We start from the raw sequence: 27,793 nt of genomic DNA on the forward strand, positions 1-27,793 counted from the left end.
CAGTGGCCCTAGGGAATGTCCTCAGCTTTTCGGTAACAATAAAGTCAGTCAACTGCTACTTATAAGGTAAGCCTAGAAAGGTAATGTTGATGACCTAATTTGCAAGTCTAACTTCTGAAATTGTTACATGTGGAAAAGTGCTATAAACAAAGATTTTAAGTATGACAACCTGTGGCAAGGAATGCAAGAGCTAGGAGCTTGTGCAAGGGTTTAAGGAGCTCCTTGTAAAGCCTTCATACAAACTTTCAGTCTTGTGTACATGGGAAACAATCCTGATTTTAATAACACTACCATTTCAAGCCAATGTAAACCAATTTAAAACCAAAATATGACAAATCATACAGCCTCCTGAACCACTTGGGGTTTTTTTTTGGCTTTGTTTTATTTATTGGTTAAAATCCAAAAGGCAAACTGAGAACAATCTTGAATTCAAGAGAAAAGAAAAGCTATATATGCACACAATACCTCCTGATGGTGAAAGTTCATAATATTTTATATCCTATAACTACATGAAAAATTTAAGGACTCAATTAGCCTCTGCTTGAGACAAAATTTAACAGAGTAAAGGCAGAAGTCTGACTGCTACTTCTACATAAGCTCCAAAAATCCTAAATAGGAGACTGACGTGTAGAACTGACTAAGACTCTCTGCTGCGTGCTTTATTGTTCACACAATCATACCAATTAGTTATCTTTTGTATGCATTTATTTAAATGTATTTTACAAATGTCTTTCATACCAACCACACTATCCTGAGTAAAGTGTTCCTATATGGCTACTTAATACTCTTGGGCATGTGGCTTTTTGCAACAAGTAGAGCAAAATACTACTACTTTGAATTATTTTTACATTTTGGAATATTTCTGGTAGAAAAATCTACAATCTTTTTTTTCTGTGTGAATATATTTAGGAGCACTTAGAATAACCTCCATATGTTTCTTTCCTCCTTCCCTGCAGAATTCGCAGTGCCCAAATGACTGATCAGACCTAAGGCCACTTCCCGATCACTGTCCCCCCCAGCGCCCTGCCACGTACGGCGGGGCTGCCAGCGACACCGCCCAAGCTTTCCAGCAGCTGTGGCCTTCGTGCTGACAAACTTCAGTTGATGAACTTTTTGCTATCTCGGTTCCAAAATATTCAGCTCAAAAGTGGCAGAGGGGAGGCACGTATTCATCACTAAGTATCTGTGTACTAAATGCAGTAGTGAAAACAGAGTTTCTAAACTTAACTTGATGAAAGTATTATAGTATATGTAGCCTCAAAATACAAATGGAGAATGGCAAATACTTCTCAGTTCAGTCATGACAGCATGAAACAAATACAAGAGAAATAATTCTGGGCCCTCTGGGTTTCTATAGTTTCCACTGCTGTGACAAACGAGAAGGAACCTATGGCTGACCACAGGAACTGTATCAGCAAAGCCAACTGAACGAAGCAGAAATCGGTATAGTAGCCCTTATCAGGAAAGAATTAAAAAATGTTGCAGTAAAAATTAGCTACTTTCCTTGCCCACAACTGAACCATGAACTACACTATTTATTTCTTAATGTAAATACTGTAAAATAAGGACTGATCTATGGTCAATGTGTACTTCTTAAACTCCCACGCATTCTAGTTCCCGGAGCGCACAGGTAGACCGTGCAGGAATAGACTCTGTGCACAGTGCCTGTAAAGTCAACGAAATTCAAGCCAGAACTTGATCAAGTGGAGTGTGCAGGGAAGAACACCAAACCAAAAGAACGATGGGTTAGGAAGGACAAACACCAGGAGGAAAGGGGGGGGACCCGGATCTACAGAAAGAAAAAGCTGCAAAGAAGAAATTGTTCCGAACATTTCTGAAATATCTTTCGGTGATTGTAAAAATAAGCTCCAGAAGGTCTGTACACATAGGTACATATTTTGGAGCAGGAAAAGGTCAGAAAAAAGGAATTGAACAAGGGAGATAGCCCAGTGCAGGTTCAAAATTGAATGGAAGTCTCCTTGAGCAGATCTGTTCTGCTCAGCTTCTAGTTTAACCGAACTAACGCCAAGTTGGCAAAAAAGTGTCTCCTTCAGAGTTCTTTCAAACACATCTCTATAAACACTGATCAAGAACTTCAGGAAGGGCTGGAAAAACACACAAATTATTAAGGATCTCTTACACCTCACCTGAACTCTCATCTTTGGTACTTGTTATTTTAGGACAAGGCAGTTTTGTGAGGTAAGGCATTCATATTCTGTTCTGTTTGTAATATTCTTTCATACCAATCTCAAAGTTTTGGGGTGAAATCTGTATATTACATACTTAGCTGGTTTTATGGGAGTTGACAAAATTTAATCAAAAGCCATTCTTCCTGTTGCAAGAGGCCGACGTTTGAACCATTTTGCCTTTGTAGGATGGGTTGACACAACCAGGAAAGGTGGATGTAAACCCACCCCAAACAAAGCCCCACTGTACTAAGGTAGGGCAGACCCAAAACAGAGGCTCAATTCATTATGGAGGACAACTGAACGAAAATAAGAGATGGGACAAAGTCAGAGGGCTAAAACGAAGCAATCATATGGAAAGAGCAATCACTGTTCCTCAAACACTTTCAAGGAACTAGAGCTTTGTCCAGGCTATGGTCCCCATACGGATGAAATACAGACCCCCTTGCACCCGAGCATCTCCTTGTTTCCCCCCAAAAGAACATGTGCTTTCTGAAGTTTGAGGTGGAGGATACTCACTGATTGCCCCTGACATTTCTTGGACAGTACAAATCACTAATACTGTTCACTCTAATTCTGATCCACTAAGACAAACTGGCATGTCTGAAAACTTCTTGGTAAAAAGTCAGGGCCAGAGGTATCCACATTGCACTTGTATTATGCTTGTTGCATGATTTAATAAAAACATAACCACCTGTTACACTTACTTTAGTGGGAGTATCTATTTTCAATTATAGCATTTACTATCCACCCTCAAGGATGACAAGTAACACCATGGTAACATAAACACAGTGGTGGCTGCTTGAGAAAGTTAAATTATAAATAGCAATGTATAGCCCATGAGGTCCTGGAAATAAACCAACTAATCCATAGGTATTTGTTACTATGACATAACATTTCCACTAAAACTTCATTCGCCTCATCTCAGACCCACTCAGGATAGATTTAGAAGTCTGGCATCACTTGACTCTGAGTTCATGTTCAGATATGAAAAAAAGCAGAGATAGTGCAGGAAAAGAGCTATAGGAAGGGCAGTTAAAAAAAGAATGAAAAATTAATATACTGGACTCTGTTCTGCTTCCACTGAAGTTAATGGAAAAACTTTTCTATCCCAAATGTATAACACTGAGTTCCCTTAATACAGAGAAACATGTTTTTATACTGAATCGTCCCTGAAAAAAATAACTGAGTAGCAAATAGTTTACAAATGCAAACAAATTCAGCAACCCTCTGAACCGTTTAAGAGATTTCAGGACTCAGCACTCTCGTTGGGCTCTGTCTGGGTGTCAACGTCCGCGGTTACCGATGGATTCGAGCCTGGGCTCCATAGTCAAAGGGGAGCGGGATTATCAAGCGCTCTAGGCTGTCGTATCGTCCCTCCTCATCCACTACAAGGCCGAGGCAGAACAAGAGCAGCAGACTGCTACTCGGAGCAGCACGTTTCGGCCAGCTGGCCGGGCGCCTGCTGTCGTTGGCTGTGCTTCCTTATTTGGGAGTATGACCAAGGACTCAGAAATGGGAGAAAGAAAAGAGAATCAGAGTTTCTCCAAAGTTCGGATGGAAACTTGGGAGCAAAGAGTTGCTGCAAAAGTCTGTGGTGTATAGACAGCAATCATTTCATTCTACATAGGCACAGGGACGGTATCATAGCTTTGACACAAATCTGGGGCCTTAATCTAACTGTGTGAAAATGTGTCTCAGGTTGGGCAAAAGTCCTTGCCTAAGACTTAGAGATGTCAGCTTGATTTTTTTCTTTTAAGGACAGGTTTGAGAAATCTACCAAATTTCTTTTGGCTTACAGCCACCGGTTAAAGGCTGCTTTTGGCTAGACTGCTCTAAACCTGGAACGGATCCACTGCAGCCAATGGAATTATTTCAATTTACACCAGGCAACTACAACGGAATTTAATTCCTAGCATTTCTGCTCTAAAAATGTGCTGTTTTGTCATACATATTTGGTGAAATCTCGGCATCTCTGACATCAGCGAAGTAACTCTCACTGATATCACCATGGTCTGAATTCCACTGAGTGATTTTCTTTTTACACAGCGTGAAAAGCTGATCCACTGAAGTGCAAGCCTTATACCAAGTCTATATGAGAAAAGAAGCAGCCTGGTTACGTAGGACTGTAATTGTGTATACATTTCATATGATTCATTTGGCTTATGTCAAGTCATTGTACACCGAACTTATTAAGAAGAATATTTTTTAAAGGTCAGCTAATTTGCACTTTCAAAGAAAACCTGACAAAATAAGAAGATAAATAGCTTGGTAAATTTATGAGGCATCTTTCGCAAGACCAGTCTATTCAATGGGTCTAACAACAAGTGAGACTACTTTAAACACACATCTATGTTACATATTGACAGTGACCAGGAAAAACACCAGCCCGGCATGTATAACAGCTTCATGCTTAACAACAGAATTGCCATTGCCTTTATCTTCCTGATAAATACACATTTTTGGTTCGCAGTGGACTATAGTATGTTGGCAGCCTTTCAAGTAATATGGTGACACTAACACAAAAGGTTATTTTTATATTTTTGAATAATTTTGTATAAAATGAGAGCAAAAAGCTGCAAATATGTTCAACAATTAGCTGTGTTTCTGTCTGTCATCAGTGAATGATCATTAATCAAGCAATTGAGCAACAGTATGTGTTATTCTGGAGTGTCATTATCATGTAATTATTTTGTCATGCATTGCGGTAATATTTTTGCCAAAAAAAAATTAAAAGTAGTCATTAATTATGCAACACATTAAACCTAATATGGCACTTAGTGTGATGTAATGGAAAATAAAGCATTCTCAGCATGCTCACAGGAGACAATTCCCACGGGGTCTGCGTATTCCTAAATCACTTTGGCAAGACTAATCTTAGAACAGATACCTAGTAACTCCTAAATACAGACCATGATCTTTTTGGAGACCACATGAACAAGTCTTCTATAAACCAAATCTACAAACATTTTTTGCATGTGACTCAGGACGTGGGACTACTTGTACTCTAAAATTAAGTACATGCACAAGTTGAGTATATGCAAAAGCTAAGGGTGTACGTTGTAAAAACAGCATTAGAACTGTAAAAATACAAGACTAACACAATCCAAAAGTGCCTCGGTGTCTTCTGACCACTGAGAGGAAAAAGAAGGAGATACAGAAAATTTTCTAAGAAAAGTCATTAAAATGCCATTCCTACAATTTAACACTGTGTTATACACTACAAAAATAAGAACAGTATTTAATATATATCCAACGTTCAAAATTGGCTGATTGCTTTTAATCAAAATTGGGAAGAAAAAATGAACTGAGAAGGAGATACACAAGACCGAGGCTAGACTAACAGTGCTATCTATAAAAGTGAGTCAAGTCTATTTTCCCCCACCTACAGACTGCAATCCACCTGCTAACCCAACTTGACATCTAAATTACCTTTTTTCCCACTGTTTTTTAAACTAAGTCAGTAATCCTGGAGAGCACCTTTCTCCTTGCTTTCTAGACATACGAAGACATCGGTAATTTCACATAAATGCATGCATAATATGCCTACACAGTAATAACTAGGCAAAAGTTCTTAAAGTTGCACTGAAGGGTTATCATGTAAGTGTGCTTTACGCTGCGATCAAGGCAGCAAATGTTACAAAACATACTGTTGGTCATGACAGATGCTCTATGAACCACAGACGGGGATGAAATATAAGGAAAGTTATAATTACTTAAACAAATGTTAATTGTAAATGATAAATAAGGTTTCCATGATCAAGCATACAAAGCATTATCCCTCATCCACAGTCACGGAATATATTTTAACAACCAGTTTGCATGTGCAGATTATCTATCCCCATTCTGATAGTATTTAACGGTTGTTTGAGTGATAGCTGTGTCATTGTTTCGGGTTTTCAGACGCTCGGGATGGGAGGCCTGCATGTATCCCAGCATCTGCAACTGACTCAGTCCGACGAGGACAGCCTGGGGAACATATTTGTCAGCCCACTAGTCACAAAAAGGAATACGGCGAATGAATCATCGCTCTATGCTATGGATTTGCCATTGCCTGACTATCTGATCATCTAGGCGGTCTTCTGATCGAAAGAACATGATCTCTAACAGATTTCAACAGTATAAATGCCTATCAGACCAAACTGAATGAAGGAAAATTTTTCACTTTTTGTAGCTATTACTCAAATCTTTCCCTTCCTATAATTTAAAGGGCTTAATACGCTTTAAGGACTATAAATTACCTAACATTTTTATCATGTGCAATCATGCAAAAAACACATGAAAATGTGTATAACTTACAGGATTTCTAACGTTATAGTTAGAGAGATTAAGAAATTCAACAGATTGGACTAAAGGACACTTTATTTGCCCATACTAGAGGTAGCAAATTCAAGATGCCAACGCAGGCATCTATGCTGATGATTAAGAGCAAAACCAAAAGTGGTCTCCTTTTCAAAAGTGCTAATCAGGTAGAGCTCCTCAAAGTTTTAAAAGTCAGTGTTGACATACTATGTTTTTCTCTCCGTTGTTTTGTTAGAACCATAATGTCGATTTGGAAACGAAGACAAACACACTTCACGGAACTCTTGGTAAACCCGCAAATCTGTGGAGTGCTTTAGTTAAAAAGTACCATAAAATACTGTCAAGCTGCATTTTCTTTTATAAGAAGTGCAAGACTGGACCCTACATTTTGCCAGCAAAGCCTCCAAATCAAACGTGCAACATTATTTGATGTACATAACAGTGGAGAAAACAAGTATTGGTAAGAAGAGAGGGAGAGAGACATATATGTGCAAAGCTTGCGTTTCTTAGGTAACAGCTAATCTTTGCCATTTAAAGTTTTTTTTAATGATGTACTTTTTCAATTTAATTTACACTGACGCTTTCAGGACAAAGGTTTTCTTGTTTCTTTCATACAGCTGTATTGAAATGTGCTAACAGGAGCGAAGTAGAAATGTGGTTATTTTTGGTCTTTTGCAGTGCAGTTCAATTCATATATGACATCTGCTCTGCACTGTTCTCTTCTATAGTTCTATAGGTGACTTGACTAAGACTGGCACAGGGAGGGCAAGCATGCAGCAAGGCATTTGTTTTTTTCCCAACATTAAAAGAGTTCTTACTTTCAACTGACTGTTTCTACATGCATCAAACGAAAATTAAAAAGCTGTTCTTATTTGGCACTAAAAGTTAGCTTCTTGTCCTTTCTTTAGGCTGCTTTATCTGTTATATAGTTATAACAATTCTTCCCAGCCTGTAAGCTTGAAGGTCAGTTTAAGGTCACACTGTAGCAAAGGCCTTGTGATGTGAGTAGACATGACTGCCCGCAAAAGATCACAGCAGATCTGTTTGCTAAAGAGAGTCTTACACAATGTTTTCTTTTGAAGAAGAGCAAAAAGACGTTCATAATGCGGTAAGGAGAGTTTCTAAATCAGTAATTAACTTTGAATATTCCTCAGACAAACGTATCAGTGCTTTCACATCATTAACTGCAAAAAGAAGGTAAAGAAATTGGTGATGTTCTTGCAAAGTATATCCAGAAAGAATGAGGAACTAGAGCAAAAAAAAAAAAAAAAAAAAAAAAAAGTACTTTACTTCTCATAGCAATTTAATATCTTGCAAAGGAATCTGTGCAAGACAATGGATGCATTGCAGCTGTTCCACAGTTTAAGTAAAATTGCAGAATAAGCCTTCATTTTTGCTGGATACCTTCAGCCCAAAACTGCCAGAGTAATTTCTTCTAGACAGGTCATGGTCATAACATGGTCAAATTATTTTTTTAATCTACAAGTAATTAAAAGTGAATCAAATTTGAAGAGACAACTTCACCTAACGTTTACTTGTAGCCCTCTTGCTTGCAACCAACATACTGCTTTTTCAAATACTCCATATCTTTACATAGTCCTGAAAATATGTTTTTGTTGCGTTAAAACGCAAGGGGAACGAAAATCAAGAAGTAGGCTTGTTTATTAATTGCAGCTGGGCTGAAGTGTGGCAACATATCCTAAACAATTACAGCAATAGATTTTTACTTGCTTTATGTACTACTGAAAAGAAATGGCCTTTTGTAATTTATAAGGTCTCCCAGTGTTAACAAAAGGAGCGAATTTGTATGCATGCCTCTCAGAAGTACCACAAACGAGGTGCAGAATGACTTCTAATTGGCAGTCATACTGGGTGAGTCAAGGAACAGCTATACTCTGGCCTAATTTGCAAAGTGTTTACAGCAGTTCTTATTCTGTTTAGAAGTTAACATATTTCATTTCTCAAATTATTTTATAAGTAACTGGGCAGTTTCCAACGTTGTATTTGAAACAGTCCTAAAGAACTGTCAATAAAAATTCAGTTTAATGAGTTATCCTCAGCCTTGAATAAAAATTATAGTTTGGTTCCACAGTATCCCAGCAAGCACTCTTGGAACACGCTGTCTTTCCTGGAGCTCATGGACAAGGAACAAAGATGCACCTCCGCCTCTCGCATCCTCTCTCAAAATACACAGTTAGTATTTAGTTGGGTCGACAGCAATCAATGTTTGATTGGGTATGAACACTTTATTTGCAAGAAAACATTAGGCCTCCAAACTGACAGGTATACAAAGAAAACTCCAAATAATATTTGAGTATCTTATCGAATAAGGGATAATGTCCCAAGACGACTACCTGGAGTAGCTAATGAAAACCGGCTACGCAGAATCTCCTGTCTAAACCAACGGCAATCTCTTCAGAGTACTGTGACTGCAATATCCTGTACGCTGAACAACGTAATCCTTGAAAGTTGACTCAAATTCTAAAATAAAGTCTTTGAGGGTTAAATTTTACATTCCACAGTCTAAATAAATCACTGTCAACTTCAAAAGACCAGTCTAATAACAGGATTACTCACAGCATAGCCACTGACACCAAAAGTCCCAGCCTCGAGATAATCTTGATGTTATGGTGACATGTATCAATTTTTGAGCCTTCTCTTGAGATAAATTTATGCCCTAATGATGAGGCAGTGTTGTACTAGTTGCTATACTGCTGTGCGCGTATTTATTTACATGCAAAATAATGAGACTTCTAATTACTCAACTGAAACATTCTAAAATATTTTAATGCACTTTTTTCAAATAATACATAAAATCTGACTATAGAAGATCAGATGTAGGTGCTAACATTCACTTTTGCCTTGTGCGCCTGACTATTTTCACAGAAATGGCATAGGAAACCACTTTTTCTTTGGCGACGACGCTACACTGCAGACTGAGGATGGAACTCTTTCTCATTCATGTTGTGGGGCTTCTATGTATGGATAACTAGTAAGTTGGGACTTCTATGTATGGATAACTAGTAAGTCAACACTGAAAAAGAAAACTGTTCAAGGAAATGCTTGTGTATTTAAGTATAAAGTGCACAGGCCCAAAGCCAGAACTTTCAAAAAGCAGAAAAAACAGAGCTGTAGAAGTCTCAGTAAGGAGAGCAGCACAAGATGGAAAGCCAAGCAGTTGCCCAAGTAAGAAAAACTGCATCTTTCAAATGCCTGTTAAACTGTACAGCCTCAAAGATATTTAGGCGCCTAATTCCCAGTAATGTCCATAGGAGTTAGGCACCTAACTGCCATTGTAGGTCAGGGCCTAACATCCCTCTCCTGCAAGAAATTACGTATCCTTCATTCCCATCAAATCCCACTGAACTTAAGAGTGACTTATCACCTGGAAGAAGGTGGTTTAGACCCCTCAGAACCAAAATACTGCTTGGCTTTTGAAGGTGAACATTGCCCTGTGATGTTATCCTGATGATTGCATAATGCCTCATCTTATTCTTCTACGTGGATGCCAAGAATATCATGTGTTACTGGCAGCTACCGTGCAACTAAAGGTAAAATAAGACAGTAACACCTCAGAGACTCTAGCAAACGTCACAAAGATGAACCACTGTGAGAAATATAGCACGGAACACTTTCAGTCCATAAATAATATAAAAAATAAAATATCTGATAATTTCAAAATTTTGACCTAGTTCATTTTATAATTAACAATGAATTTCAAGCTGAACATCAGGCATGTTCTAGGTCCATCATTTAGGCACCTCAGCTGCAACTCTTGTATTAAATAAGGGACGATTCAACATCAGAGAAAACACAGCATGCATGAGTATATTCATTCATTCTGTAAAAATTCTAGAGGACAAAAGACTTGAAACGTCGTCTTCTGCCTTGGCATGCATCAGCCATCCCTGTTTTTAGGGATTTTGAGCTTTTCTCTCTCTAGAGATATAATTTAACACTATTTTTTCCAATATAAATCAAACCAACTCCCTTCTCATGACATGATGAACTGTTATTAACTAAGTGCGGTAGTCTGAGGACATCAGGAATTGCCTTGGATAAAATGTTTACATTAGGGTAATAGAATAAATAGAATTACATATAAAAAGAATCATACCATACGATACCACAGCATGTTTTACAACTCACTTGGAAAAATGCTATAATTAAAACCTATGCATATTTACTTAAGGGTATGTGGTGGTTTTAGGTCCTACCAGAAGAAACGATTTCGCGAACAGGTTAAAAATCAAACTTCGGCAGTTTAAATGCTCGTTTTAAAAATGCTGTTGGCTTGCCAGTTCCGAAGACACAAAGGGACCTTGGAAGCGACTACTGTGCCACAAAAACAAAATAAACTGCGTGCAGCAAAACATTTATGTGTAAGCATTTAAACAAAAAATGCTCAAATTAGTTTTCAAAGTAAACGTACGTTGTCACAGCCTTCGGGAAGGGGGTGGGTGCTGCACGACGGTATTACTGCCGTGCACTCCGGAGGTTGCAGTGCACCAGCCGCGCGGGAGGAGGCACCACCGCGGCGCCGGCACCTCCGCACGGGCAGGGCGCCCTCTGGCGGCCCCGGGGGGGCGGGGGGGGGGTCCCCGGGGCGGCGGAGTCGGGGGGGGGGCACCGAGCCCTCCCAGGGTCAAACGCAGAGGCGGAAAATGGAAACTGAGCGCAGCCGCCGGCCCCAGAGCCGCGATGCAGGTTGCGCCGGGCGAGAGGTTCGCGTCCGCCCCCCGCCCCCCCCCCGCCACCTCTGTAACAGCGCTAAGGGCCAAGAAAAGCAGCATCGATCTTTCCATGCTTGAGAGGCTGTAAAACAGAGAGCACCGTCTCATTTACATACACTAGCAGGCCTTTGGCTATCCGTTGCACCTATAAATACGCATTATTTATATGCGCGAGTAATGATACAGCACGTGTATTACATACGAGTATTACTATATTATGTATTTAAAGCAATAAACAGGATGATGTTTTCTGAGAAATACTGTGTTCCTAACCCAGAGTTTAGAAGCTGATTGACAAAGAGCAATCTGACCTGCAAGCATTTCTTTAGATGACAAAAAAAGTTTTACTAATAAATTATCACCTATCTGCCCTGCCTGTGCTGGAGTTTAAGGCCATTTGAATTTACATGAACATTTTAAGCAAAGGTGAACGTGTATTTAGAGTCTGGGGTTTGGACAAATGCTTCATCGGAGACAAGATTTAAGCACAAAGCACCACCTTCCACACAGGCATAAGATTATTTTTAAAAGTCTGGTTGCAAGGTCTTTGCAACCGACACTTCGATGACACTAGTCTCCCCATACATTTACCTTCGTTCCTGTGGGATTCCCTTATTCCGCAGTAAAAACCTGCCTCTCTAACCAATCTAGGACCAAGTTTATCACACAAAGAAAAAATATTCAGCAAAGCAAACGCAGCCTCAGCCTGCCTTCCCTCGGGTTAGCACGGAAAGGGAAGCCCAGGCACCACCGGCGGCGGAGCTTACCTCTTCGACTGTCAAAGGCATGCAGATCCGGTACTCCTTCATGAGCATATTCCCGCTGCCTCGGTGCGGACCAGCAAACGCGGAGAAAAGTGCTTCTTTCTGCACGGCGGCCACGGCAAGAACTCAGCACCGGCGAGAATAACCGAGCCTCTTCTCCCGTGCGCGCCTGACACCGCGTCCGCGAGCGGGGAGCGCAAGCATCCAGGGGGGCTGCCCCAGCGAGCGGCGAGCCCACACGCTGCTCCTTTCCGCCGCGTCTTCCTCCCTCAGCCCGCGGTCATGTGGATTCCGCACACATTCGCGCAGCCGGATGCGAAGACGTCCCGAGCACCGGGCTCGTGGCGGCCGAAGAGCTCCGCCGGCGGCGTGTGGAAGCGGCAGCCTCTCGCGGCTCCGTCACGACATGCCTAGGGCGACCGAAAGCACAAGTCAGCCGGGAAGGGGGCTCTCAGCGGCGGCGGCAGCAGCCCATCGCGGCGCAGGCAGGCTGAGATGCCTAAACCCCAGACAAAGGCTCCACGCCGTCCCCCGGGCGGCGGAGAACGAGCCGCCAGCACCTCCTGGGGGCCGCGCGGCGCCGCCCGGCGCGGGTGGCCGCGGAGCTGCGCGCGAGCCGGGGCCGGGGGCGCGGAGCGGCGGCGGCGGGGGGCGAGCGGCGGCCTGACATCAGCGGCGCGGCAGGAAGGACGGCGGCGGCACCGAGCGCGCCCCGGGGCCAGCCGCGCCGCTGGGGGGGGGGGGGGGGCACAAAACCGAGCTGGGAACCGCCGGGATCAGAGCAGCGCCGCCGCCAGCCCCCCCGGGAAGGCCCCGCCCGGCCGCGGCGCAGCGCCGCGCCTTACCGGGCAGCAGGCGCGGGGCAGCGCGGGCAGGGAGCCGCTCGCCGCCCGCTCATCGCGGGGGCGGCCGCGGCGCGCACAATGTGCACGGCGGAGATAGGAGCGCAGGATGTGAAGGCCTCACCCATTTCCCTTCTGGTCAGCCCGCCGTTATCGGCCAGCAGATTTTGCAATACAAATAAAACTGGGTTTTATATCAGCGGCTTACTTCCAAATGGCACGCAGAAACTGCAGGAAAAACACGCGCCTCATTTCTCATGAAACCAGCCAGCCAGAACCATTTTCAGACTCCCTTTCTTTGCTACTCAGCAGGCAATTTATGTTGGTTAAATCTTTTTTTTTAATCTGCTTGGTTTTTTAGTACATCTTTCAGAGAAACTGAAGCATTATTAAGCTACGACCGAATACGCACAGGAACCTAATTCTAAAACTAGCTTAGAAAACTGAACCGTTATATAGCCTTAGGTCTATCACACAATTTTTGTATTGCCATTTCCCCCCATCTACCGAATGGCTACAAAACACGCGTTTCCGAGAAGCACTGTGCGAGTAATACAAAAATATAAAGCACTGTATAGATGAGGCTAGAAATATACACCTGCGTTTAAATCTAACTTTGCAAAAATAAAAGTGATGAAATATCATATCTGGGATGGTTAGATGAGAATTTAGGTGTAAAATGAAGTATGTGTTTCATAACAAAAAAGAACAAAACCCCTTAGATTTTCATTGGCTCTGAATCCACATTTCAAAGCTGTGTATATAATTTTAGCCCAGAGAGAACACAGTGCCATCTCCTGGAGACAACAACAAACGTTTCCTTTCTGTTGCATTAAGGGCACAGTATTTCACACACACTGCTTTTCCAAAAGTGCATACACCTAAACAAAGAAATGGAAAATCAGAGGGCTTTGTTAACAGTTTGATTTTTAAACTGAGATATGAACTGTGCAATTAATAAATTAGTTATTAATAATTAGATTAATGAGTCTTCTTTCTCAAACCTGACAAGAATGATTTATAAATATCCAAAGTGTAGCTATAAGCCATAATGTCGGTCATGTATGTTCACGGAACTTTATTCCAAAAATGGATCCAGCAAGTTCATAGATATCAGTAAGCAATGTCTCAGTGTTCAGACTTAGAGCCAGAAAATGGTATAAGGAGCAACCAGATGGACACAAAGCAACCAAAGGAGGATGATATGCAAAATAACCAACACAAAGCAGCATCTGAGCTATTACCTGTATACAAGAAATACCTAAATTCAGATCTAAAACATCTACTGCAGTTTATAAGTGATTTGCTAGTGGTTTTATTCATTGGAAACAATATCACTGGAGTTCTGGATTTCCACCAGAAAGCAGTGTAAAAAAATGAACCTCTCTGCACAGGGCCTTGCTGCTCCTCAGTTACAGGCAAAGCCATTGATTTCAATAAAAACAAGAGAAAGACCTAAACCAGTTTATCACCTATGGCGTACGTCCAACACAAGCCAAACAAACTTTATAGCTCTGTTTAAAATAAGAAAACACACAGATATGCAAAAAGTAGTGGGCCAAATCTGGAAACTACATAAAATGGAAACCAAAATAACATCCCATACATACTGCAAAACATTAAGTTACTCCATATTTTTTGCCCCAGGCACAGCTTATTTCGAGGTCTTGTGTTGTGTTCATACAAACATGGGGCAAAAAACAGTGACCCTAAGAATCCTCCTTACAACTCCCTAGTACGATTATTGCCTCTGCCAGCCAACAAAGTATACTGAATACTCACCAAATACTTTCGAAGGGAAAGAGAAAACTAGCTGCAGCTAGCCCAGATGTTTCTGACAGGCATGCCTGCCTGAATTTTGGCTTTTATTTTTAGTGAGTTGCCAGAAAGTATTACTCTTACCTTTGCAACATCCTGTCTATGATCAGTTGTAAAAATAAGACATTTTTCACTTTTGACCTAGGAAAAACAAAACCATAAATTATATCATGCCGAACATTAACTCCAGATAGACTTATGTAAGAAAAATGTCACCTTATAATTACAGACAGAAAAAAATTCAAGCTATTTTTTCAGATATTTTACTGATCATTTTTGAATAAAGAATTTAGTTTATTGGAATCATTCAGGAATTCCACCTTGGAGGCAAATGCTGCATCCTCTGCTTCCAGAATAGCCACAGAGGTAAAGGAAAATAACAGTTGCAGTGTGCATTAACTTTTTTTCCTCTTTCACTCACTATCTGAACCAAAACTACTGTGTATGGAAGTCTTTTCAATTAGATTAGTATCTGGCTTTTACCTTCCTGAAAGCCATCAATCTCATGTCATCTACTGTAAAATCATACTAATATTAAAAAAGAGCTAAAAGAATGAGATTTTACAGTTTAAAATAAATAGTTAAAGCTCTGCAAAGAATTTGTAAAGGGCTACCCTGTAACTACACATAAACTGTCTGTGATATACGCATGTATTTTCAATACTTAGATCAGTGAATGACTAAAAAAAGGATTAAGGATAATGGATAAAATCTGTTATTATTGGTTTTTTTTAATCAAATGGAGTTCAAATAGGAAATGATTCAAAGAAGTCCACAGCATGTGCTGTAGCTTAGATGGTTTTCATATTGCTAATTTGAAAGCATAAATCAGACTCAACCTCAACATACAGCATTATAACTCTGATGTAAATCCATTTAATTGAATTACCCTGAATTTACACCAGTGTAGCTGAGGTTGTAACTCAGTGGTCTTCTCTTAATTCTGCAAACCAAAGATTTAAAATAGTTGTCTCAAATACCCCTTTGTCACATTAAGGTTTTGTTATTTATGCGTATAGTCATAAAGTAGCACTAAAAATGTAATTTTGTAACTTATTTTCTCCTGGAGTCTTAAATTAACACCCAAGGTTATATGGCACTGATCAATGTTTCCTTCAGCACTGTTTGCTTGCAAACACCATGCTCTGTGAATTTCTTCGGTGAAGGAAGCTGGTGTACTATATGAAATTTACCTTGGTTTGGAAGGGGAAATAGGGGCAGCCTGTCATCACAAGCCAGTGTTGTATCAACATTTCCTTACGATGTATCAACACCGTCTAAAATCAGTATCCTAGCACTCTTAAAAACCACTGCACCTCCCTACCTTCTCCCCTCTGCAGCAGCACTAGACTGAGTGACCCAAGGCTGGAAGGCGAGACGCATTAAAGCCCCCATGCTGGAGCAACAGCTTCACACTGCGGGGGCACTCTACTGAGGCCACGCTGAGGTGCAACACGCACATTTATCTCAAAACGTGCGGAAATGGCATAAAGAGTGTTATACTGACTCGCCGCCATCCCACCCCCTGGCCACGTCACGGCCTCAAGCTCTTGATGTGCAACACAGCGGCTGCGGGCGAGCTCAAGTCCCGCAGCACCACCATGGCTTTGGGACCCGGCCTCAAAACCTGGAGTCACCGAGGTGCCACAGTTGTGAGGCCCGAGCCCGAAGCCCACCGCGGCCGTGTGGCCCGAGCTGGACCCACAGCCCCGCTCCTCCAGGCCGGGAGGCCAAGGGGCACCTGCGGGCAGGGCTGTGACACCTGGCAGCGACGCGGCCACGCCACGCGCGGCACCGGCAGCCCCTTCCCGGGCTCCGGCGGGGTCTCACAGGCCCCTCGAGCTGGGCCCAGGCCCGGCCCGCAGGGCGCGTCGCCCCTCTGCCGCCATGGCGCCCGCGCCGCCTCCGCCCGCGACCCCCGAGGCCTCGCCAGCGGCCTGCGGGGCCGCCCCCCGAGGCCGCGGGCTGCCGGGCGGCGCCGCTCCCCCGCAGGAGCCGGGAGGGGGGTCAATCACCTCGGAGGCGCCCGCCCGGCACAGGCGGCCCCGGCGCTGAGGCTGAAGCCGCCTCCGCCCGCCCCGCCCGCCCTCCCGGCGGGTCCTCAGGCGGCGCGGGGGTGCCCGCGGCAGCGCCTGCCCGGCGCGGGGCGGGGGCCTTCGGCGGGGCTGCCCTGGGCCGTGCCTGCGCGCAGCGCCCGGCCGCTTCCGGTGTGTGTCTGAGGGGCGGCGGAGCGGAGCCGGCGAGATGGCGGAGGGCGGCGCGGAGCGGGCCGACGGCCGTATCGTGAAAATGGAGGTGGATTACAGCGCGACCGTGGACCAGCGGCTGCCCGAGTGCGAGCGGCTGGCGCAGGTGAGGGGCGCGCGGGGCGGGGGGAAGGCCCGGCGCTGCGGATGGGCTGAGTCATGGCGCGGGGCGGGCTAGGCCGCGCTCGGGGGATGCGGCCCGGCGGCGGCGGCCGGGGCTCTGCCCCGATGCGGCGCCGCGGCGGGGGACCGGGCCCTCCCGCCCGGCGCCGGGGAAGGGCGGTAGGCGAGCGCTGCCCTCGCTGCGGCCGGCGGCGGCGGGGAGAGGCGGCGTCTGGGGGCAGGTGGGGCGGGCGGGGGGCTCCCCCCGTGCGCTGAACGGGCCGCGCCTTCCCCCTCCGCCGCTCTCCGCGCCGGGCGGGCGCGCAGGACCTGCTCGTTCATCCTGCGGCTGCCGTGCGCCAGAGGCGTGAGCGGGCCCGGGTCGCGTTCGGCCGGCAGCTCGTTGCATCCTGACACTTATTTTCCCAGGAGACTGCAGCGCAGGGCCGGAGCCATGGCTGGCTGTTAGGGCCGCTGGCATGTGTTGAGCAGACGCGTGTGTGCACCCAGCCGTAGGCCGTCCCAGGATACGTGCTCATTGCGTGCAAGGCTTCTCTTTCGGTTTTGTTGTGTAGCGTGGGAGATTCTTGCGCACCTCGGAGCGGACAGCCTGGGCTTGCTGTTGTGCCCTGGCCTGGTAGGGTGGCTTCTGGCTCTTTACAGGCTGCAAATGCTCTGCCTGGATCCTCGTTTCTCCCTGGGAGAGACATATCGTACTGTACGGAATAAGGTAGAGTTCTCACGGCAGTAACTTTATGATAGGTAAACTGCAGCTTGTGCTACCTTAATACAACATAGCATGGAGAGGAGGCACATAGATAGACATATGCCACGGGCACAGTTCTGAGTAGCTATGGGAGCCACGGTCATATTTCATTGCAATATAACATGTGAATTCCGTGCCAGTAAGAGCACAGACTTGTCAAGCCATTTTATGTATTTTAAAGGATAGTAGGATAGGGTTTTTTTTTTTTTCAGTCCCAGTACTGCCGTGGGCTGTTTACAAATATTCCTTACTAACATTTTTCCCCAAGGGATTTGCTAGGAAATACAACTTAGGGCTGAAAGTACCTTATGGTATCTTTAACCCCTATAAGCAAAGACAAATACAGTCCTCAAAACCCAAAAAGAGAAGTATTATAATTCCATGCTCAGACTGTAGGGCATATAACTTATGCTTTCCATAGTACTCTGTTATTACTGCTAAGATATGATGAATGTGGATGAAAATTGCAGTAAAACAGTTTTTTGGCTAAGGTGTTTTAATTGCTTATCTCTTCTCACCTAAAGCTTTGTTTTGACTAGGAAAGAAATGAGTCTTACATCTAGTTTTGTGAGTCTAAGCTAACCAAACCTGTCTGAAACTTGCTAGGTTTCTTGCTCAAGACAGTTTTTAGTGTGTGTTGGCTAAAAATGGAACTGGTCCCGTTCTGCCTTTGCTTGCTTTCATTTTTTGAAAGAGCAGTTTAATCTCTATCTATAAGCACATATTTAAAGTTAGTGCTATCTACACTTCTTTTTTTTTTTTTTAAGAAATAAAATACCTAAAAAATTAGTGCCTAGGCCTGTCTGGTTTTTTTTTCTTGTATGAAGATCAAAGTTGTTCTCAATATAAGATGAACTGTGTTCTTCAGTCATGGTGACAATTCTTTTCTATCATATTAGGAAGGAAGACTTCAAGAAGTGATTGAAAACCTCCTCTCCTTGGAAAAACAAACACGAACGGTAAGTAGCATGTGATGAGCAACGTTTATACGGAGTTGTCCTGCATGCACCCTTGTTCCACAGAGTTAAAGCAATGAAGAGATGCAGGGTGTCAGTCTTTCTCCTTTGTTCTTCTTTTCTTTGAAAAGATCAGTGAGGCTACATATAATGTTTTTTCCCCCTTTTCATATAATAGAAGTGTAAGTGATAGAGGACTGCAGGTTGTTTATTCCATCATTAATATGCTGTTTGTTTGTTACAGGCATCTGACATGGTTTCCACATCCCGTATTTTAGTTGCTATAGTGAAAATGTGTTATGAAGCTAAAGACTGGGATGCTCTTAATGAAAATATTATTCTTCTGTCAAAGAGAAGAAGTCAGTTAAAACAGGTGAATATAAATCTTTTAAGCAAAAAATAAAATTGTATTTGGAGCTATGTTATGTATCTGAACTACCCCTTATGTGTAGGGACCCTTCTGACTGTCCAGCACTTGTTTGAATATATTGTAATTAGCTTCTGTTGACATTTTTGATACACATATGAATGCCAGTGATGAAACTGATGTCTGGAATTAATTTCTAACCTTATGTCTGAGCACCACGTGGTCTAATTTGTCATTCTTGGTAATACAGCTATGACTGTTCTGCTTTCACTGCATACCTAAGTTTTTAGGTAGTAGTTCATCTTTACACTCTTCTATAGTCTGCACTGGAAACATATGTGAACAGGAGAAAACTAAGTATGAGGTGTACATTGGATAGAGTTGTTGCAATTTGTTGTGATGAAATAAGGCATATACTTTAAATGAGAGTGCTTGCTTTTGAAACTGTCATACTCTGGAGTGAGTTCAGTTCTGTCTTAGAAATCAGCTAACAGGATAGCCTAAAATGTTTGCCTTTAAAAAGGTACAAAGTTTATTGTGCTCAATTATAAGCTGCATGTTTAGTTTTGACTTAAGTAGAACTTAGCAGTAGGCAATTTTGAAGGCTTTAGGAAGAAAAAGGTTACCTACTTTTTAGTGTGCAGAAGCATTAGGATTTTGTATACAGGTAGAATACAGTTTAGTGCTCTGACTGTGTCAAACTGTGCACAAACTGTGTCTGAAGACTCCGATCATTTCAACTGATTTTTTTACCTTGAAGAAAGCCTTTTTATTCTTCTGAAAATTAACTCAACTGAAGAACGTTACATTCTTCATGCTTGACTTTTGTATTTCAGTACTGTATATTTTACGAACATCTGGTTATGCTTCTGTTTCGGGTCTCAATAGAAAATATCTGTCTCTAGGTGTTTTGGAGGCCTTGTATAATTGCCTCTGTGAGTTTTGTATTAGACGGGACTAGTATATAAAATGCATCTTCATTCTGGTTTTCTAGAAGTAGATATTTCATAATACTTCTAGTAACTTTGCCAGTGTTGTTACCAGAAGAACATATTCCAGTACTTATGCTTGCCACTGAAGGATGGTAACTTACTAGTAGTGCCTGTTTAGGGATCTGCAGAGATGGAAAAGCATCAATGAGAAATACTTCCTCCTCTTCCTTCCCGTCCTGAAACAGGTGTCCTAAAGAGAAAGGCTAGTGCACACACTTAAGAGAAAATGTATACTAGGTAGATCCTTTAGCAAACAGATGAGATTTTACCAGTGTATGTGAAAGTCGTGTTAATTTGGCGAAAGAGAGGTACTACTTTTCAAGGGAGAACTGCGTGGAATGAACTTTATGTGTCATTGGAACAACAGCATCACATTTGACTGCTACCATCAGCTGCTAGCATTTTAAATGGTTTTATGAGCCACAGTGATTAGACATATCTTGCATGCTTTTTTGAGATAAGTCTTTTTAATTTTATATTAAAGTTTTTAGTACTTATCTCTGAATTTTATAATTTGAATGCATTTGGAAATATAATAATACAGTATATTTTTCTCTTCTGTACTAGGCAGTTGCTAAAATGGTCCAGCAGTGCTGCACTTATGTTGAAGAAATCACAGACTTACCGGTCAAACTACGCTTAATTGACACGTTGCGTATGGTTACAGAAGGAAAAGTAAGATTTTGTTTTAAGACTGAATGTCTAAAAGGTAGAATAAAAATGTCCACCTTCTTTAAAAACATAGCTTCCTAACGTTATTTTTTTAATCTTGTTCAAATAAGAGCAAAAGTATATTTTTAAATTAAGCTGAGAAGCAAAGCAGTGTATTTTTTTCTAAAAAATAAATATTTTCTGTATTTCACGAGTGAAGAACTTGCTGAGACATTTACCATATTTCTATGATGTAGATATTTGAAAGTATTATTAATAATACTTTTGAGAATTCTGAAGTGCCATTTATTTTCCACTTTAAAACTACTACTAAGTATCTCTTAAATATTTGAATTTGTTAGAGAAATGGGCAGGTTTAATTTAATTTCTCCTGCATTTAGCAAGGTGTTAAATACAGTTATGGTAACCAGAAGGTGATACTAAAGCATCATAACAAGTTAATTACTTTCCATAGTGTTCCATTTGTTTTATAAATAAATCTGTTTCTGATTAAACTAAATGTGTATTAACATTATGGCTTTTGCCTGTTCAAACTTAATCTAAATTGTTAATAATCAAGTATTGTCACTTAATGGCTGGTTAGGAGTGAGTGGAAAAAATGCGAACGATAGTACTCAGGACATATTAGTTTACAGAACAGTACACTAATTCAGACATTGTTTTTTAGGTTAATTTGGTCCAAGTATTTCCAGGGTGGCACCTATCCATTATATGGGTATATATGGAATTAATTAGTTGTATGTAAAATATTAAAGATATTAAAAATAAGCTGTAGTAGAGTTATGGTCTTAGAGTTTACATTCTTCTTTAGAATAGTCTAATGTTTAAACTACTCCTGATTTTAGATATATGTGGAAATTGAACGTGCTCGCCTGACAAAGACACTTGCAACAATAAAAGAACAGAATGGTGAAGTGAAAGAGGCTGCCTCTATTTTGCAAGAATTGCAGGTAACGTGCCATGTAACTCAAAATTGCCTCAGCAATAAGAATTAATACTAACTGCTCTTAAATTGTGGGTTCAGAAACTTGGTCAGGTATGTCTGCAGAAATGTCTGAAATGAGATTAGGTGCTATTAGTGAAAATGTAATTCAGTTTTAACTGCTTTTGTTAGTCTCATGGTTACGTTGCATAGAATATTTCCCTTTTAGAAAACAAATTTCAATTCTCTAGGTAGTACAGAGAATTTACTGTTAGAGGATTCTTCTGGTGCAAGTGGGGGCTATTATTGAAAATAAAATAAACTTTTCTCCATTTTTCACTTGCTCTAGAATAATTGTTTTTTCTTTCTTTTGTCTTTCTTTCTTTTTTTCCTTCTGTTCCTGATCTGCCCTTCCTCTCTCACCTGCTTCTTGTGCAGTTAAGACTTTTATTACATGTTGAATAGAGTGGTTCATGATGCATTTTTCTACACTCAAACAAGTGGCTTAGAATAGGTAGAAAAAGTCCTTAGGATTGTGTTTGTAGTAGGAGAGTACAGCTGTGGAGCACATAATTTTTAGTATCAGGAAAGGTGAAAAAAAAAAAGTGATCTCCTTTATGTGTCTGCCGTATAACAGCAACAGTTATTATGTATGAAAAAAAAATTCCTATCAAAGATAATGAGCACAACTACTTAATCTTTTGTCAGCTAAATGTTTTTTCTTGTACATTAATTCAGGATATGTATGTATATACAGAGGATTTTATTTTATTTTCTTTGGGTACCTTTTGCCTGACCAAAAGCTTTGGATTAACCTTTTTTTTTGTTGTGTTGTTTTTGCTTTTTTAATGGATCAGAGTATACATGATTTGTCTTTGATAGCGTTAAATTGTTCAATTCTCATTTTAGGTGGAAACCTATGGTTCGATGGAAAAAAAGGAACGTGTAGAATTTATTTTGGAGCAGATGAGACTCTGTTTAGCTGTAAAAGACTATATTCGGACTCAAATTATCAGCAAAAAAATTAATACCAAATTTTTCCAAGAAGAAAACACGGAAGTAAGTCGGTAGTGAATTTTTTCCCCCCATTTTGATCCGACGTGCCTCTCTTTGGGTCTGAGTGTATTTGGATTCTCTGTTTTTTGGAATCCTGTTGGATTTCGTTTACACGATTCATGGAGTTGTGTTAATTTTACTGTTTCTTACTGTTCCAGAAGCTAAAGTTAAAGTACTACAACTTAATGATACAGCTGGATCAACATGAAGGCTCCTATCTCTCCATCTGTAAGCACTACAGAGCCATTTATGATACTCCTTGTATCCAGGCTGAAAGTGAAAAGTGGCAGCAGGTAGAAAAAAACACTTCAAATAAAATGTCTATTTTCATGTGGCAAATATCCTTTCATTACCAGGCTATTTTACAGCAGATTAAATAGCTCATCAATCTGTTATTCTTAGATTTCTTTTCAATGGCTATACTAACTGATCAGTTAATTGAAAACAGATATAATAAATACTCTTTTGAAACGAAGTTTATAACTAAAATTTTTATCGTGTTGTCTTTGAAATCTTGAGAATGTCTTTTCTGTTTTATGCATGTCCAGAAATTAGAAAGAGCTTGTGCGATTACAGTCTAACCAAGGCTATTGTGTATGCAGTATAAGTGTTACATAGCTGAAAATAATTTCTATTGTTTATTAATGTATAATATTAGTATTTTAGTTAGTCTGAATCAGTTTAAAGGTATCAATGTGAAGGTCCATTTCTGCAAGATGACTTTAAACCTAATTTCTTAATAAGCTTGGCTTAAGCCTTTTACATTTTGAACTCCTAGTAAAGACTAATTGAAGCAAGCTCTATGAGCTGTGATTTCTATTCTTCTATTCAATTATGAGGATGAAAAACTCACTCTCTTTCTTCTTAAACAGGCACTGAAGAGCGTTGTTCTGTATGTTATCCTTTCACCTTACGACAATGAACAATCTGATTTGGTACACAGAATTAGTAGTGATAAAAAGCTAGAAGAAATCCCGAAGTATAAGTAAGTGTTGGTTCTAATAAACAATTCTCACAGAAAAAAAGCATCTCTTACAGTAGCTGTGCAAGGAATCTGCTTACTTGTCATCTGGGGTAAACATTTGGAATTTAATACCATTTGAAAAATACTGCAAAATTTTCATGTGTGTAGAATTTATAATAAGTTAAAATAAATGGGTGTGTTTGTAAGAGAAAGCTCTGTATAATGTACACAGTCCACCTTGAGCTGCCCCCTAATAGATGTGAAGTATTACAGATTGTACTTATGAAGAACAGTGAATATTGATGGTAATAAAGTGAAAATATTTTAAATTATTTGTTTGATCTTTTTTTTTCCCAAGTAAAAATGAGTCCTATTAATATAGGATTGTAAATCAACTTTATTAAACCATTTACAGAGACCTCCTAAAACTATTTACCACCATGGAATTGATGCGATGGACTGCTCTAGTTGAAGAATATGGGAAAGAACTGAGAGAAGGTTCCCTTGACAGTCCTGCAACAGATGTCTTCGGCTGTACAGAGGAAGGTGAAAAGAGATGGAAAGATTTAAAGAACAGAGTTGTGGAACATGTAAGCATAGCTGGTTCTTTAAGCATTAATCATGCATTCTGTGCCTCAAAGAATGCTTTTGCCTACCATTTTTTAGTTATAAATAGAAACAAATTAAGGAAAGCAGCAGATAAGTTGCCTTTTCTATTATGTTATATTTTTCATCATTTTATTTGCTCATTTATATGATAGATATGTCTGCACAGTTACCATTAAAAAAAAAGATACTGTACTGAAGTGGTGAGATTTAGTACTCAGATTTCAATAGGGCATGAACTGTAAGTCTTGTTTTGTATGAAATTAATAATTAGTAGTTGATTTTATTATTTAGTAATTTCATATGCACAGACTTTTACACCTTTTACAAGGAGAAGAACTGTTCACAACGTTTTACTACTCGTTTACATACCTTATGCTGGATTGCCATTAGAGCATTACAGCTTCTAATCTGCTTTTAACATTGACATTTATATTTTTGCAGCCTGCCTCAGTTATTTTTTGCACATAACCCTCTACTCTGAACACTTTTTTATTCCAGAATATTAGAATAATGGCTAAATATTATACCAGAATTACAATGAAGAGAATGGCACAACTCCTGGATCTGTCTGTTGATGTAAGTGTTGCCTTGCTTATCTTTCTCTTATAAAGGGAGTGGAAATGTGTGTGTGTGTGGCAAAAATCTAAGTATTCAGCAGAGTAATATTCTCTTTTAATAGCTTAAAAAGCTATTAAAGCTTAAAAAGCTCTGTAAGTGGTGCCATAGATCATCACTGCATTGTGTTACAAAATGCAGAAAGACAAAGCATTGCAGAAATACACCGCTTAGTACAAAAATCTCAGGATTTATGCTCTGTGTGTATGAATGTTGATGGAGATAGTATTTGCCATTGTATCTGTATATATCTGTCTTTGTATTATCCTTGCAGTGCCCTGGCTTCATCCTTAGTCTGTTCCCCCCCTTTCTGTTACCAGTGCTTTTCAGCTCTTACCATGAAGAATAAAGTGTGCTGTAGTGATGGATGGGGAACAGTAACAGAACTTCAGTTCCTTGGGCTCTTTTTTTGAGAAGTAGTAGTGTACAGTCTTGGGAGTAATAGTATGTTAATCCGAATATTTGTCACTTTGCCTCTAGTGTTCTGTATAAAGACCTGAGTTTATTTGCATGCCTTCATGGGAGTTAGAAAACAGTTTTTTAATGCAAACAGAACTCAATGGCATGATGCATGTGCACTTAGGTAAAAGATGATGCTAAAAATTTGTTTAGGTTGAAGGTCCTATCTAAACGATGAAGCTTCCTGTTGTGTATTCTAGTGTTAAAAAGCTCTTGTCGATGGGTGATTAAAACCGACCAAAGATAAGGGATTTCTCATCTTTAGATGTCTATGTTTATAGCTGGTTGCAGTTTGGTAGCATGAGGTGGTATTGTTTTTCTGTCACCCCCCTTTGTGTTTTAAAGAGCTTTCCAGAAAGATTAATTTTTCATGGCATCTTCATATTTCAAGTATAAAAGAAAAATTCACCCTGATGTCTTTTAATTAAATTTGCTCCTCTCCACAACCCCAGAATTCTTTGACAGTGATTAGTAGTCAACGTGGATGTTTGTCGTGTTTGTCAGAAAGCATATTCGGATACCTGTGTAGCCAAGCACTGTAAAGTGTGTAAGAGTCTACTGGTGTAGTATATTAAACTTCTAATTTCATAAAAGGTAATCAGATGTAGTTCAAGTGAAAGAAAATGTTTTTGAATAGATGGTACTAGTAGTTTGCAATGCCACATGTATTATTAAAGTATCATGTACTTTTTATAAATACAGTATTACTACTACTGTATTTCTGTTAAGTATAAATAAGACCTTGTTTGCTCTGCTGTAATGCTGTTTGGGAGGAATTTTGATGCTTTGGTAGCTGAAAATGCTGTTGTCTTGACTTAGTGCTGTTTGTCTTTGCAGGAATCGGAGGAGTTCCTGTCCAACCTAGTAGTTAATAAAACCATCTTTGCTAAAGTAGACAGGCTGGCAGGAATTATCAATTTTCAGAGGCCTAAGGACCCAAACAACATACTCAATGACTGGTCTCACAAGCTCAACTCACTGATGGCCCTAGTTAACAAAACCACACATCTCATTGCCAAAGAAGAGATGATACATAACCTGCAGTAACGTGCCTCAATAATCTCGGTGCTTTTAAAGAAGGCATTAAATCTTCATAATAGAGACTATTATTACAGTGTGTATATGGTTTGTTTTCTCCCTGTCAAGCCTTCCTGGTCTAAAATTTAGAACATAATTCTTAAATTCCTGTTGATAATTAAGTTCTCTTGATTATTCATTCAGTTGTTAAACGTTTTTGCTACATTGGTGAAAGAACATAATAAAACTGTATTGTCTGTGTAATAGAGTAGTCTTGTGATTTCTTCTTTTTCCATGTATACCTTCATCTGTCTAACAAATAATTCTGTGGTTATTCCATTACAGGACTATTTTTTGAGGCTGTGATTGAAAGGACATACTGTAAATAAAATACAAGCCTAGGGTTTTACAGTAGAATGCATTGAGGTAACTTATGATTATATTTATTTTAATGTTATGTCAAAGATGCTGTTTAAACAAAATTCTGGATGTTTGCATCTAGGAGTAATACTACTTGCGCTTTGGGATTATACATAGACTTTATTTTATTAACTCAGAGCTGGCTGAGAAATCTACCTGAATCTCATCTGCTTGGTGCAGGTCACTAGTTTTCACTGTTTTGTCATTCCAGTTTTTAATGGCTACAATGGCAATTATGCAATTAACTAAGTTCTTAAAATCTGCTGCTTCTCATATTTGTGTGTATTATATTCAGACAAGATACATCCTATTACTTGCTTTAACCTATTCATAAAGGCAGGAATGTTTGGATTTTACCCCATCCCGTTCCTCTGTTTTTTGACCTAAGTAAAATAGTAGCATGAATAGTACAGTAAGTGCAAGAATCAATGAAACTTACATTATACATTTACTCTGTTTTGTTAATGATTTTTAATGCTAGCCATAACCAACTATTCTGTTCATAATTGATAAGATATGGAGTATAATTGTAAATGGTATATTAAGATGTATATGAGTCCTATCTCTTTAAAAGCACACTGACCTTGATTTAGACTAACACTTTTAGCCCAGGTAATTATCATATGAATACACAGTAAGCCATGAAACTTTAGACAGTGATTTTGAGGAGGGAAGTCTGTGAAGGGACAGGAAAAGATGCAAGTGTTCCAAGCAGCGATTTGCATTTGAAGTGTAGACTTTGGACATGGCTTAAGGGAAACTTGGGAATGTCATTTCAGAGGAAAGTAACTTTATCAAGCCATACCAAGCTAGCTCACTGCATTTAAGTAAAAGAAAAATGGAAAGCTGAACTATCAGCGAGGGAAGGGAGAAGGGAGAGCAGACTGTTTAAGATGCATAGAATGCTTACCTTCCAGCCTCTTAAATTGCATTATAATCCCAGTTGTATGAGAGTTGTGTAAAAACTTGTCTCACAGCCATTTCT

At 40.5% G+C, this 27,793-nt stretch overlaps 1 protein-coding gene and 1 long non-coding RNA gene across 4 annotated transcripts in view; one reads left to right on the top strand and one right to left on the bottom strand.

Annotated features, from left to right (window-relative positions):
• The window catches only part of LOC135330268 (uncharacterized), a 29,377-nt gene extending 12,598 nt beyond the window's left edge, over positions 1-16,779 (bottom strand). Inside the window, exons 1-4 of one of the 3 annotated variants that reach the window (XR_010392181.1) lie at positions 16,661-16,778; positions 14,730-14,786; positions 11,989-12,395; positions 9,923-10,033 (exon numbers count right to left, since the gene is read on the bottom strand). This is a non-coding gene — a long non-coding RNA (uncharacterized LOC135330268). Of the gene's footprint in view, positions 1-9,922; positions 10,034-11,988; positions 12,396-14,729; positions 14,787-16,660 lie in introns of those variants that run through there. The other 2 variants (XR_010392179.1, XR_010392180.1) reach the window with 2 other exon arrangements.
• A 17-nt stretch (positions 16,780-16,796) lies between these two features.
• On the top strand, positions 16,797-26,652 carry PSMD12 (proteasome 26S subunit, non-ATPase 12). The gene is made up of 11 exons (XM_064522746.1): positions 16,797-16,997; positions 18,659-18,718; positions 18,960-19,088; positions 20,642-20,749; positions 21,592-21,696; positions 22,578-22,727; positions 22,883-23,017; positions 23,597-23,709; positions 24,104-24,278; positions 24,796-24,873; positions 26,209-26,652. The coding sequence occupies exons 1-11, from the start codon at positions 16,890-16,892 to the stop codon at positions 26,416-26,418; spliced, it is 1,371 nt and encodes a 456-aa protein (XP_064378816.1). The 5' UTR covers positions 16,797-16,889; the 3' UTR covers positions 26,419-26,652.
• Positions 26,653-27,793: the final 1,141 nt, after the last annotated feature.

Source organism: Dromaius novaehollandiae, chromosome 18 (genome assembly GCF_036370855.1).
Source record: "Dromaius novaehollandiae isolate bDroNov1 chromosome 18, bDroNov1.hap1, whole genome shotgun sequence".
In the NCBI taxonomy this organism is placed as follows: Eukaryota; Metazoa; Chordata; class Aves; order Casuariiformes; family Dromaiidae; genus Dromaius; species Dromaius novaehollandiae.

Coding starts and splice junctions, on each gene's coding strand:
- PSMD12 (XM_064522746.1), top strand. CDS start 16,890: ATGGCGGAGGGCGGCGCGGAGCGGGCCGACGGCCGTATCGTGAAAATG. Junction 19,089..20,641: donor GAAGAAGTCAGTTAAAACAG/GTGAATATAAAT, acceptor CTTCTGTACTAG/GCAGTTGCTAAAATGGTCCA. Junction 24,874..26,208: donor TCCTGGATCTGTCTGTTGAT/GTAAGTGTTGCC, acceptor TTGTCTTTGCAG/GAATCGGAGGAGTTCCTGTC.